Consider the following 14,837-nt stretch of genomic DNA (forward strand, 5'->3'; position numbering starts at 1 on the left):
ATGTTGTACCTATGCTCTTTTAGCCTTGTAATGGAATCAATGAATGTAAATGATATTGTTTGAGGCGATATGGAGTATGTTTTAGTTTTTTGTTTCCTAAAGATATCGTTGATCCGTTGGTGACTAGGTTGACTAGGTAAGGTAATGGTAGTATTTCTATTTTCTAGAGCCTACATAAGATTATTTCATGTGTCACAATAAATTATTGGTAACGTACCAATGACAACAGAGCTCTACTTAGTCGGCATTAAAGTAATTTTTTACGATGTACTTATCCAAACAAATGAGATGCTTTGCGATGACGTAAGCACAACGCGTCGACGTACCTACTCGTATATAAGGGCTATAACCGCGAAAATCGAAGTTCGTAAATTGCGGGCATTTTTCTCTGTCACTCTAATTACGCCTTCATTGGAGTAAAAGAGAAAGATCCCCGCAATTTGCGAAAAACAGTTTTCGCGGTAGCCCCTATGGTTTCATGTTAAAGTAAAATCGTACACAAGTGCTCGTGATTATTTATAAGATGTTTTCTTTTTCTGCCAAGATTTGATTTCATCAAAGCGTAAACACAAGACTTACTTTGTTGATATAATAATGAAGTAGTTTTTACGAATATAACTGTAGGATAACAAAGTTAAAGGCTTTTCCAAATTCTTGTGTCAATTCCAGTTAGGTAAATGTCAGGTAAGGTCAAAGGTAATGGAATTAGCAATTAGCAAGAACAAAAAGCCTAAATAATATTCGTATACTTTCATCCTTTCACATGTCGATAAATAGGTACCTACCAACTAATTATAAGTATTTTATCTTATTTTGAAAAGAGAAACTGGAACAATGCAAGTTCGTTATATAGACGTTCAAATAAAACAAAATACTTTGCTACAAAGGTTAAACGGCATCAAGGATGACCTCTTTTCTATCAATCGCTATTTTTGGAAGTGGAACTATTAAGAGTATTAACAACGAAGGCCAAAAGGATAATTAAAATCTTCTTCAGAAACTGGGACAAAGTACACCTTCTTACCTACGGCTATATCTGTCATAATGAAAACGACTAGTAATGAAAAGATAAGTTAATCCAACCGTTGGGCTTTTTTGCTAAAACTAGCGTTCAGGGTGCAAGTAAAAGAAAACCCTAAAGACGTAGAAATAGAACTGAAAATGTCGGAAAATATTATTCATAAAACGTTTTGTGAGTTAAACGGCGCGGCACAAAGTTTCGTACCAGTGAAGTTACTCTACAGAACACCAAACGGAACAGTAATCTGAAATGGTTGTGAATTATGATAAATCGAAATTATGAATTTATTAGATAACTTATAGATAGATAAATATAACTATACGACACAAATTAAATTAGATGATAAATAAACACCGTACACCACAATCAATGGTGTATCGTAGTAAAGCCAAACAAACATAACTTAACAAGTAATTACTTATCAAGTTAGGTTTATTTGATTTCTGGTAGTAGACATTTCTACGGAGAATACCAAATTATTTTTTAGTACAGATTCGCAGTGTAAATAAAACAACGTTTAAATAAACACAAGAAGTTTGGGACTCATATTTAAGAACCCACTCAAAAATTGTTTTATTAACTTTAAGATTATGTACACTTAATTAAATTATTGGAGAATCATAAATTTTTTATTCACGCTTCCTTTTTAAATGTTTATCATTTTAGCTATTTGTTCAAATTTAACATTTTCATATTTCCGCTTAATTGTCTGTAAGAAATCGCTCTTTAGCGATAAGGCCGCCTGCTGTTTAGCTGTGTTTTATGTGCGTTCCTTTGTATGTTTATTTTGAGATTGTGCAATAAAAAAAGATTCGAATTGTGTTGTATTGTTTGTTTTTCGTACTGATTTTCTCTATCCCTCTGTAACACCGCTACCGACCTTAACCCATTTTGCCGTGGATCATTTTTATGCTCCTGAAGAGCTGTTTATACGAAGCCTTTAGACTTGTAGCTTGCTCTGAACTTTATTTTATATCCTAGGTTATTATTTTTAAAAACTCAATATATTCGAGATTAATTCGACATGTTTCGATACGTTTCGAGTAGTGTAGCTAACATACTTAATTTGTTTCTTTCTAGTGTTGCCCATGTTCACTATGTTCAGCCCATATATGTTATAGACAGATATGTTATAGACGTTTTCATAAGATCTGCAGGCGTATTTTGGCCGCTCTTACAGCATGACATGATAATATAACGGTTCGTCTTCCATTTAGTTTTTACGTTCACAGTGTCAGAAAGTACTTAACGTATGTTGTACCATATAATTCATATATCATATCATGTCATGCCCTTTAAGTGTAACAATAATACGCTTGCTGGTTGTGATAAGAAAATGGTTTAACATATTTATCATATCTTTTTGAGTACTAAAGTTAGCAAATTTTCATTTGCAGATATCCGCATACTTGTCAGTGACGGTGTACATCGAAGATGTCAACGACAATTCACCAAAGTTCCTGGACACGCCATACCATGTTACTGTTGATGAACTAACACCTATTGGTAATACTTTATGACTTATATAATATCCCAAAATTTATCACAAAATATGATACCATTAAGCGGCGTAAGTACCTAACGCTAGGAAAATGAGAAGGGAACACAATATATGGCGCTCCTCGTGAAACTTTTGACGGGAGATAAGGCCAACGCGCAGGTTTTAACATTTTACCTCAATAACTCTGAAAATGTATAACCTCTGTAATTCGTTTATCGTTATAGATATTATTTCTATGTAGGGTTAAATAATAACCACCAAGCGTATTCTGCGTAGTGACTTTATAGGTCATAGGCTGAATAACTTTTATTATGGGACCGAAATCAGGAAAAAAAATTGGGCTGTCCCATAGAAATCAGCGCTATCACATCATCCAGTATGTATGAAACAGCCAAAACATTTATTATTTCATCCTGTATAATATACCTAAGTATATTGAAATCTGCTTCTACTAAGGCAGCGCTCTCCATTGTAACCCACAACGGTCGCTTTAATTCGGTTTGATTTAACGGCCTATCCTTTAATTGCATAAACTTTTTGACAATCTCTTTTGTAAAATTTGTATTTTTTCACAGGCCTCACAATCTTCAAAGGCATCCACGCGTTCGACCGCGACAAGCCGAACACTCCCAACTCGGACGTGCAGTACACGATCAGCGCCGGCGACGAGGCCGGCCACTTCGGTCTCGAGAGCTCCCATAAACCTGCCCTCGTGTTGCGGAGGCCTCTGGATTATGATGCTGGTGACAAGGAATTCAACATAGTAATCACTGCATCGGTTAGTAAACACCTAAAAACCACGTGAAGTTGTGAAATGTCATGTCAATCTAAGGCGAGTGTATACTGTATGTTCCGAAAATCGTTATTTCCTAATTGCAGTTAATACCATTCGCATTATTTCTCACTTTATATTTTTCTCGTAATCTTCCTTTCCCTATAGCAACTTTAGTCATTCGCATATCGCATATTTTTCCATTCAATTTTTTTTTTAAACTTATTTTCCCGGTATGTTTTGTAACCATTCGCATTATCTTCCAACTTAAATAGACGGAGCCCCGCTTCGCGGGGCTCCTATTTCTGGGCGGTTTGCCCTTCGGGCATCTGAAGCTACCTAACGAACCTAACCTACTTACCTACCTACGCTTTTTTCCCCAAAGTGTAATGTTTTCACGGACGTCTCACTAAATCAATAGCTAGGTAGGTTAGGTTCGTTAGGTAGCTTCAGATGCCCGAAGGGTAAACCGCTCAGAAATAGGAGCCCCGCGAAGCGGGGCTCCGTCTAGTTAAGTTGCAAAGGAAATGTTTTTTGAAAAGAAACAGTCCGACGAACTCCAGATTTGATGGACACCCCAGCGTTTTTCATAGTTTGTTGTTGTTATGTCAGGCAGAAAATAAGCTACTAATAAATACATAGAATGGGTAAATATGAAAACGGTTCAAAAACATATCGAGAAAATAAGCTACTAATAAATACATAGAATGGGTAAATATGAGAATGATTATAATTGCTATTGATAAATGAAGCTTACGAGAAAAATAAAAAGTGGAAAAAAATGAGAATGGTATTAACTGCCATTTAGGAAACTACAGTATACACTCTCTAAGGCTGCCATTAATTATTTAAATGTCACCTATCGCGAGACATTGAGCATTGAGACCATAGAAATAAAATGTAATAGAACAACTGTCAATCTCCAAAAGTGCGACCAAAAATGAAATGCAAGTGTGTGCGTAAATTGTCTATGTGAGATCAAAAATAGTGATGTCATGTTACAACATATTAATAATCTGTCGATGTTTGATTGCTTTATCGACTACTTTTTCAAATGTGTTATTTTAAACGTTAAGATTCTACGACATTATGACGTATAAAGAACACTTGCACTGCGTGTGCTATCATAATCGTTGCTGACTTATCTTAATGTAACTCTTACTATATTGGAAAGTGATGTTTAAATTTATCGCTAAACATGAGCACCTTCAAAAAGGTATAACAATAGTTATTATTTGAAGTCGGTTATAAAAGCTAATATCATAATGATGTTTTGTGAAGAAATAATTACATAGCTATTAATATACCGACAAGTTATCGATACTGTCATATGAACATTTTGTCAAGCCCTAACGTAAAGTAACAGGTTATATTTTTACACAAAATATTTTAAATTATAGACTAATATGATAAAATATTAGCACACAAAGGAAGAAAAACTTATAATGAACCGGTTTGGTTTTTTACACTTTTTACGCTGTTAATTTGACAAAATATCGTTAAGAAAATTTCGCTCGGAATATCATTAATCCTATGAAATTAGTATTTGCTTGGATTATTTGGCCCTGTGACACTGAAATCCGGCACACTACAAGACACCATCTTCACTGAATTACTTTATTTAATACTTTTCGTTCTAATCCGTGTATATTTTTCAATCTGAAAATTACCGTGATACGCTCTTGGCCGTCTGCGGCCGTCATCAAACTCAAAAGTGGTCACGTTTTCTCATTGGTAGTCTGACTCGCACTCATGGGATGTTCATATACGTGATGGCTTCCCTTTCGCACACTTCAGCTGTCTGTCAAGCGCGAGCGCGAAAATGACAAGTCTGTGATTGAGACTGATAGTGATATCATCGGAATCGTGGGCGTATCGTTCAGGAGCACATCAGGACTTTCAATCATGGATGACGAGCCCTCGTCAATGAAATACGTTATTCAACTCACATTCTTTACTTGATAAGACTGATTACAAATCATAGCACACGTTACACTTCTTATTTAAAGCAAACCAGTGGATTAGACCCGGGAACCGCCACAGACGTCATATAGATAGATATTAATTGGACTCCTTGGTCTCCAACAAACAAGTGCCATTATTTATACAAACTTGTATTACGCTTAATAGGGATAGGTACAACTCCACCCCCTGTGCGAATTGTTCAAGAATATTATACTGTGAATATTTCATATTTATTTAATACTTATACCCAAACTCACCCACTTCGTCAGTAGAAAAAGGCGCGAAATTAAAATTTTCTCTGGGAAGTCAACTCGTTTTTAGGGTTCCGTAGCCAAATGGCAAAAAACGGAACCCTTATAGATTCGTCATGTCTGTCTGTCTGTCTGTCCGTCTGTCCGTCTGTCTGTCCGTCCGTATGTCACAGCCACTTTTCTCCGAAACTATAAGAACTATACTGTTGAAACTTGGTAAGTAGATGTATTCTGTGAACCGCATTAAGATTTTCACACAAAAATAGAAAAAAAACAATAAATTTTTGGGGTTCCCCATACTTCGAACTGAAACTCAAATTTTTTTTTTCATCAAACCCATACGTGTGGGGTATCTATGGATAGGTCTTCAAAAATGATATTGAGGTTTCTAATATCATTTTTTTCTAAACTGAATAGTTTGCGCGAGAGACACTTCCAAAGTGGTAAAATGTGTGTCCCCCCCCCCCTAACTTCTAAAATAAGAGAATGATAAAACTAAAAAAAATATATGATGTACATTACCATGTAAACTTCCACCGAAAATTGGTTTGAACGAGATCTAGCAAGTAGTTTTTTTTTAATACGTCATAAATCGCCTAAATACGGAACCCTTCATGGGCGAGTCCGACTCGCACTTGGCCGCTTTTTTTAATTTGCCGCCGATTTCTACTTAAAAAGTGGGCGTGCCAGAGTATAAATACTTACAAATACCAACAGACCCATTGGTATTGTTCTCCATTATACTCTGATTTAATTTTTTAGCCAAGAATTTTTTTTATTTTAAAGACCTAAAAGATTCATTGAAAACAGTTTGAAAATAACACAAGGCTGGATTTCAGAGCTATTTGCATTGGAGTCTCGCCAAACGCTCACTAATTCAAAAGCACTCTATATTTAAGCTTTACTTACTTTTTAATTTCTTTGTTAGAAATTGTACAGATCAAAAACTCGTAACGTTCAAAATTATGCCTGCCACGTGTATTTTGCCGCAGTTGGCAGTTGAATTTTTAGGAATATTAGCCTGTTTAAGGACTATAATTTGATAGGTTGTATTTATGTTAAAAGTCAATGTAATTTGTGTAATTTAATTTCAAAGTAATTGATTACGCCCAACTCTGACTAGCGAACTGATGTGTTCTTATTTTGTTTTTGAGATGAAATAAGTAATACATTTCATATAGTTTACCGGACATTACGTGATTTTAAGGATTGCAACAGTGGAATATATTTTACATTTTGGGATTATATTTTTTTGCTACAGCGCCTTTACTAACCTGGTTGTGTTGTGTATTACCTACAGGTCGAGTTAATGAACTCAATCAATGGCAAATGAAATGAAGTCTACATCAATGATAACACGTTTGTTTAATTTTCCAGGACCGCGGTTCTCCAGCCCGAAGCACAAATGCGACGGTTCACGTTACAATCCAAGATAACGATGACTTGCCGCCTAAATTCACTCAAGATGTCTATAAAACTCAAATACCAGAGTTTTATCCTTTCTTTGTAAGTTATACTAGGTACTTAATTCAATAATGGGACTGAAAACTTAAATAAAACTTTTTAAATTTAAGTTTTCTGGTTGTTTGGAGACGGGCATTTCATTTATACCTCTCGCGTCGAACGATGATCCCTACAAAAGTTCATTTTTATATAGTAACTGCCGTAACTGGTACATCTGGGAAGTGTAGCACATTATCAAACACTGGGCTATCAAAATCGCTGTCAACTTAGCGTGGTCTAACTCTAATAAAAATACGGTAAAATCTTATTACTTCAGTTACTTTTTAAATTAAGCTCAACCAAACGAGACTTGAAGGAACTGTCATAGGGATCATCATTCTACAATCTACACGATAGGTATAGACATTTATGAGCACCCATTGAACTGTAAGTAGCCCAAACTCAAATACAGTAAGCTCAATGAGAAGCATAATATATGTCAGCGCTTCGTAGGTACATAGGCTGGTAAAGAGAATAAAGATAAACTTGAAAAAAGTGATCTAAACTTAAAAAAAATTACATCAAGTAAATCGTTAACAAGTACCACATTCTTCCATTCAATCCAGCATTAACGCCAATAACTTAATATTGACAATATAAAAATCGCAAAAAGGTCCTCCAAAATTATCATAATTTGAATGGGATTTTTTTCTAATAGCCAATTTGTATTCAGAACTTACATCTAATTCATACCGGGAGGGTATATATTGGGAGACCCGGCCCGAAATCTCAAATTATAGGATATTCAATTCACTTCGAAGCAAGCACTTTAAGCTAAACTGCGAGATTCATTTTCAATTGTACTTATGAATATCATTTTAAGATTTGAATCTATATTTTTGATTGATCTAACTTTGTGTTTTGCAGAATTTTAAAATTAAGGAATTTTGTCTGCATTGGGGTCTAATGTATGTTCCTTAGATATATTTTTATACTTCTCAGGATAAACGCATACACAGGGAACTGATCTTCGACGATCCGATTCGTGCGTTTGATCAAGATCTCGGTGTTAAGGCACCGGTTCGCTACGATTTAGTCTCCGGGAACGAAAGAAAGCTGTTTTCACTAAACATCATCAACGGAACACTATTCCTTGACAAAGAAATTGATTTGGATGCTGAAACTGGATTATCAGGTGCTCAAATACCTACTCTTAACTTGTAAGACAAAAAACAAGCGTTGACCACAGATATTAGAACATCATAGACCGGCGGTGTCTATGATGTTCTAATATCTGTGGTCAACAATATCTGTGGTGTGTGGTGCAATGCGGTCATTGGGAAGCCTTTACAAATAGCTCATGATCACAGTAATTTTTCTCTGTAAAATGCTAAGCCGCACGCAGTTCAACCGAGTACCCTTCACTATTTTATACTGCATCAGCCAAAGTTTAGAGTTCTATCCTACATATTTTTTTATTAAGGAGGATTTGAGTAAGATTGCTAGAAGTTGGTTGATAGATGTTTACTGTGTTTGTTTCAGGAAATACGTTCGTGGTGCAAATCCAAGCTGCCCAAGTAGATAATCCGCTCAAAACTGCCCAAGCGAGAGTAGAAGTAGAAGTACTTGACTTGAACGATAACCTACCGGAGTTCGAAGTCGACTTCTATAATATAAGCATCGTGGAAAATCTTCCTAACGGTAAAAAAATGTTCTTTCCGTGCCTAGCATGAGTGTATTCAAGTCGCAAGTCGCATGAAATAACGTCTTATTTGGAATAGGTAGTAGAAAATAGAAAACGTTGGTAGTCTGTCCCTGGCGCACTAGGCCCGCGTTTATATGTCAACCTGTTGACCCTATTGGTATGGCCCAAAACCACGTCCGTATACCGGTTTTGGCCGGTGTAACTCACCACCTGAAAATTTAGTTAAAAGTTGTTTTAGTTACTTTATTATCTTTGTAATGTGTGATACCTCCTAATTTTTTATATTTTTTTACTAGACACAAGTATTAATTATTCACAGGGTTCAGTGTACTTCAAGTAATGGCAACAGATAAAGATCAGGGAGATAACGGAGAATTTACATATCAGCTTAACGATCCTGAAGGGGCGTTTGTTATCGACCCCCGAACTGGGTGGCTAACTGTTCGAAATCAGGTACCTACTCTTCCTAATTTTTTTTCTAATAAAGGGTATGTGTCTCTATGTAAAATAAAACACTTAAGTAAAATTCTTTGTTTTTCAGACTGTTCTAGATAGAGAAAAACATTCATCGTTAAAAATGAAGGTATACGCTAAAGAAAAGAATCCAAGTGTAGTGGGGACATTTTTAGATAAACAAAGATTATCAAAATACAGACGAATCCCAACTACACCTCGATCAGTCTATAGAGATAAAACAACATATATATTCCCCGATAAAATTGGTACAAAAAATGAAAACATTGAATATATTGAAGACCTACATCAATTAATGTCATATGTTACGGTCGAAGTAACTTTGTTAGATGCAAACGATAATAATCCTGTTTTTGTGCCTAGCAATTTATACGAATTTGTGATAAAGTCTAATTCTAAAGTTGGGACATACATTGGAAAAGTAAAAGCAGTTGATCCGGATTTGGGACGAAATGGAATGATTTTCTTTGACCTCCAGAGAACTAGTAATTTAACAATAACATCACCATTTCAAGTAGATGCGCAAACAGGTGTAATTAGTTTAGCCGAAACACCGGTCACTGAAGGCAGGCATGCTTTATTTATTGAAGCTTCGGATCAGCCAGCTAACCCCAGTGAAAGAAGATATTCATTAGCTGTTGTTACAATCGACGTTATAAAGTCAAGTAAAGGTACGTTTTCTGACATAAGTATTATTGAATTTTATTCACATTTGATACCTACTGAACATATTATTTTCATATCGTTTTGCTTATTTATTATTTTATTAAACTATGCAGTTTTCTTGAATAATAGATAATGTAAATACGGATAAGTGTGGCAGGCCTTGACATTGGCGCCTGTTTACACATCGATTAGTGTTTTTGCGAGTTTATACAATTTCCGCTATTTAAACGCAAGTAGCATATGTCTGAAGTCGCAATAAACACTAAATCAATGTGTAAACAGGCCCCAATCTTAAGCCTAGCCACACTTTTCCGTATGCCACACTTACCCGTAGCCTCATTTCTAGTTATTGTGGTTTACAGGAACAAAACACGACAAACCAGGATTTATAGGAGCTCCATATGAATTTTGGGTTGGTTCTAATGTTGGCATTGGCACTAGTGTAGGACAAATACGCATAAATGAAGCGATGGAAAAAAGTGATGTTTCTTATGACTTACTTCATGGATATGAAGATGGAGGTGTGTATTTTACCTACGATAATAATTAAGTTAATACTTTACAAGACGTTAAGCTTGAAATTATTTCTTTTGTTTTCAGTACCTTTTGCAGTAGAAGAAAGTTCGGGCGTAATAACAGTAATTGAAGAACTCTCAAGGTTTAATCGACCAATGTATGATTTCGAAGCCGTAGCAACACAAGAAAGTGCTAATGTAACGATTACCACAAATGCAACAGTTCATGTGGTTGATGTTCACGACGAAAGAGGAGTATTACTAAAGTAACAGGAATTAACTTATAGGCCTATTTTAATTATGCAATTTTTAATCACAATAAAAACAATATTAATTTTTTTAGGGGCGCTAATTCTCCGCTTGTGTTTCATGTCAAGGAAAATGTTGTTGGAGCTACAATTGGACAAATATTTCCTGTAAATATAAGCAATTTCCCCGTCAACGTAACAGGCAATATTCATTTCATTATAGCTAACCACCAAGACATTACCGATGATATCGCTATAGGTGATTATACATATAGAATACTCCATAAATAACTGCAGGTATATCCTGTGGCTGCAATATTTTACATATAAGTATCTTTATTCCAGGTCAAGACGGGACCATATACGCTCAAAAACCACTCGATAGAGAAAAAAGAGAGGTATATAGAATGACTGTAATTGCAGAATTTAATAAGGGTATGATATCTGGGGCTGGCATTTATCAAGTCACTATACACGTAACTGATGAAAACGACAACCCGCCAATATTTGATTCTCTTGTTTATGAAGGATTTATAACTGAAAACGCCAAAAAGGGCACAGAAGTTAAAATGACCGACAAAATTAAAGCAAGTGACGCAGATGCAGGATTGAATGCTCAATTTATGTATACACTATTTGGAGATGGGCATGAATTGTTTGACGTTGATGAAAATAGTGGCGTTGTATCGTTTGTTGGAAATAAACTAGACAGAGAAGAAAAGAGTGTGTATCTTCTAAAAATTGTAGCAAGGGATAAAGGAAGTTTAAGTTCTGAAGCTAAATTAACTATAACAGTTATGGATGAAAATGATTGTGAACCAAAATACAATCACATTACAATACCTATAGGGGAGAACATTGACTTGCTTGAAGTCGATGAAAAGACAAAAATTAAAATATATCATGAAAAAAAGAATGAACTCAGCGGAGTAATTATTAACATTGAGGCTAAACCAAGAAATAAGTTTGCATTTATTAATACAGTTGGCCCTATGTTCTCTGTTCCAGAAAACGTTGCCATCGGTTCCACAATTCTGAAAGTTAATGCTGTAGATATGGATAGTGGAGTTAATGGACAATTAAGATATGAGTTTATTTCAGAAGTTTTTATGCCTCCGTATGCCATATCATCTAATGCTATGAACGTAAAACGATACTTTGTGATCAATGAAAGGCATGGCCATATTATAGTTGCAAGATCACTACCACCAGAATCTGAATTCAGGTTAAACATATCAGCTATCGATGGTGGCGGTTTAAGCGATCACATTGCAATACGGTTTTTCATTAAAGATGTTAACGATCATTTCCCAATGTTCAAAAAATCATGGTACAGTTTCAATGTTGAAGAAGCACAATACACAAGGAGAATATTAGGAAAAATTGATGCAACAGATGCAGACTTTGGTCAAAATGCAAATTTAACATATTATATCGAACCGTCGAGTAAAGATTTGCCCTTTGAAATTGCTCCCCTTAGCGGTGTTTTTAGTGTTAATGGAGAACTTGACAGGGAACGAGAAGATAAATTTATATTAACTGTGGTAGCAAGAGATAATGGCCCAGAAAAAAAACTGTCATCATCTGTAAGTGTTGAAGTTCAAGTGTTAGATGTAAATGATAATGCACCAAAGTTTTTTGCGTACGATGATTTGCTAGAGTGGAAACACCCAGAGGCTGGGGAATTGACAAATCATAACTTTGAATCCGTAATGATGATACCCGTATACAAAGCGACATTAGAAGAAAACACTCCGATAGGATCTACAGTTGCAAGAGTATATGCAAACGACTCAGATTTCATTGGAAATGGGAACGGTTTAATCCTATACAGTCTACCTCAGCGAAAAAATAAATTGAATCTTTTTGCTATAGATTCAAAGGAAGGAATTATTACTACAACAGGCAGGCTCGATTATGAAAGTCAATCAGTACATAATGTCACGATAATAGCATCTGATTTAGGCTCGCCTAGTTTAAGCTCAACAGCTATTTTAATGCTCACTGTAACAGATGTCCCTGATGATGTAGAAGTATCCAATAAACCAGTCTTCATTTCACGTTACTATGAACTGGAAATAGAAGAAAATACTAGAACTCCAGTAGAACTGCTTACTCTTAATCTAACAGAGTATTACGAGAATTTTAAGATGAAATACTTTATTCTTAATGAGAATGATTCAGATGTTAAAAGAACTTTTGTAATAGATCCAAGAAATGGCACTTTATATTTAGTGAAAAGTCCGGATCGTGAAGTAAGAGATGTTTATGAGATCATAATCAGAGCTGAAAGACAAAAGATAAGCAGGGAGCTGCCTCATATGATATATCCCGTATCAGATGACGTATTGGAAGGGATGAGTAAATTCGATGTTAAAGTAATTTTAAGAATTAAAGATGTAAATGACAATGCTCCGAAGTTTATTAATGGAGGCCGACCAATGGTGACTGCGATACCTACAACAGCAGCATTTGGTTATCAAGTTATACAGTTACAGGTAGAAACATTCGTGTAATTTTCCGTTATGTGGTATACCTTCTCTATACATATACCTTCATTTAAATTAAATTATTGTTTTAACTTTATTTATCCAGGCAACAGATGCTGATCTTGGGGCCAATGCCGACATTCGCTACCAGATACTTAACGAGCAATCGCAGCGGTTTGCTATTGATCCAGAAACAGGTCGCGTACGTGCGGTGGCTGCATTTGCACGAGATGCAGGGAGGGTCTTTGGATTTGATGTTAAGGCCACTGATAAGAAGGGCGCTGATGATGGAAAATCTGCCATTGCTAATGTTTTCGTAAGTGTAAATTTAAAGACAACGTTAAGTTGTAATATCTACACACCAAAATAATTAGGTAAACTAAGCTCAACCGCTGGTTATATTTTACAAAAATTACTACCCATTATATCAACTCAATTTCAGGTGTATGTGCTTGATGACAACAAACAACTGCTACTTGTGCTCGGTGCTAAGCCAATGGAAGTTGAAAAAGAAATAGAAAATATAACTAGGATTTTGACAGCTATGACTAGTTATGACGTAAGAATCAGGCGTCTGGAAACTAATAATAGAGTCGCTATGGATGGATACGCGTGAGTTAAGTTTTAATATTATTTTATTAATGAAAGTTTCGAGAGTGATTATTTAAAACTTATATGTTGTGATATTTTTGCAGCACTGATATGTTCATTTATGCTATTGACCCAATGTCAAATACAATTATTGATATGGACGTCCTCCAAAAGTAAGTATTTTTAACACTTTTTATTAATTCAATAGTAATATTCATAAGTAACAAATGTTATAATATCTGCTCATGTAACATTTAAAGTGTCTTTCTATGTATGTTTATATTGTTTATAATGACAATAAACATTTTTACAGATCACTATTAAAAAGAGGTCCGGAATTGCGGCAGAACCTTGCTGGTTTTAAAATACTCGAAGTGGGAGATGCCTCCATGGCACAGCCAAGAGGCGCCAGGCTACTTGGAACTATGGAAATAAGCGCAGTAGCACTAGGTTGCATTGTTTTTGCGGCAACCCTTACGACAACGATTGCTATAAAATGTTTAAGAAGTAGAAGGTAATGTCTATTATCGTGTTTTATCATTAATTGCTAAATTCTAATATCCAATCTAGTCCGAAAAGTGACTGTTAAATTCGTGTATTAATGCCATTTAACTTAAATTGATTCTGAAAATACTTATTTACTTAGTACTTCAACGACACACTTTGTTTGGAAAATCAATTCTTATGACACTTTATTTTATGACTTTTGCATACAACATTGCAACGTTACTCAAGCCTTCCTGACTAGAACACTGTAACGCAATGAATTTTATTCTAGCTGCACCAAAGGGTAAGCGAACTTTCATTTTTTACCTTACCTTTTCAGACATCGTCATCATCACAAACGAAAGCATGTGACACATTACTTTGTATAGATTTATGTTTGTAGCTTAACTCTTTTCCTAGTGCATGGTTGTTATAATTTTTGTGATACATTTAGTAGTTTTTAATCTTTGTTGATTGTACTTGTATTTTTTTTTACTTACTTACCTTTTAAAAACCCAATGTTTTATGAATAAATCAACCGATTAAAAAAAACTGTCTTTGTTAATTTTGAACTGCATAATCTTCGTTACTATTTACTGTACGTGCACGTCTTTTGTTTTTCATCCTTTATGGCACGTAACTTTTTACAATCTCTTGTTGATAACCATATTCTTCTTTTGACTGACTCTTCTTCTATCTTTTGCCCTAAC

The 14,837-nt window shown here is 35.1% G+C and overlaps 1 protein-coding gene and 1 long non-coding RNA gene across 7 annotated transcripts in view; both read left to right on the top strand.

Moving 5' to 3' along the window:
* Nucleotides 1–14,837, top strand: part of LOC134658811 (uncharacterized) — a 258,840-nt gene that overhangs the window by 172,664 nt on the left and 71,339 nt on the right. The gene's annotated exons all lie outside the window — the stretch shown is intronic.
* LOC134657774 (cadherin-89D) overlaps nt 1–14,837 on the top strand; it is a 91,907-nt gene that overhangs the window by 73,879 nt on the left and 3,191 nt on the right. For 4 of the 6 annotated variants that reach the window (XM_063513365.1, XM_063513336.1, XM_063513347.1 and 1 more), the window contains exons 5-19: nt 2,419–2,527; nt 3,098–3,300; nt 6,888–7,016; nt 7,956–8,148; nt 8,496–8,654; nt 8,978–9,111; nt 9,200–9,803; nt 10,161–10,319; nt 10,399–10,579; nt 10,657–10,820; nt 10,907–13,059; nt 13,157–13,366; nt 13,493–13,662; nt 13,746–13,814; nt 13,955–14,155. In XM_063513365.1, coding sequence (XP_063369435.1) covers nt 2,419–2,527; nt 3,098–3,300; nt 6,888–7,016; nt 7,956–8,148; nt 8,496–8,654; nt 8,978–9,111; nt 9,200–9,803; nt 10,161–10,319; nt 10,399–10,579; nt 10,657–10,820; nt 10,907–13,059; nt 13,157–13,366; nt 13,493–13,662; nt 13,746–13,814; nt 13,955–14,155 — 4,838 coding nt within the window. Of the gene's footprint in view, nt 1–2,418; nt 2,528–3,097; nt 3,301–6,887; nt 7,017–7,955; nt 8,149–8,495; nt 8,655–8,977; nt 9,112–9,199; nt 9,804–10,160; nt 10,320–10,398; nt 10,580–10,656; nt 10,821–10,906; nt 13,060–13,156; nt 13,367–13,492; nt 13,663–13,745; nt 13,815–13,954; nt 14,156–14,419; nt 14,834–14,837 lie in introns of those variants that run through there. The other 2 variants (XM_063513373.1, XM_063513337.1) reach the window with 2 other exon arrangements.

This window comes from Cydia amplana, chromosome 2, assembly GCF_948474715.1.
Source record: "Cydia amplana chromosome 2, ilCydAmpl1.1, whole genome shotgun sequence".
Classification (NCBI taxonomy): Eukaryota; Metazoa; Arthropoda; class Insecta; order Lepidoptera; family Tortricidae; genus Cydia; species Cydia amplana.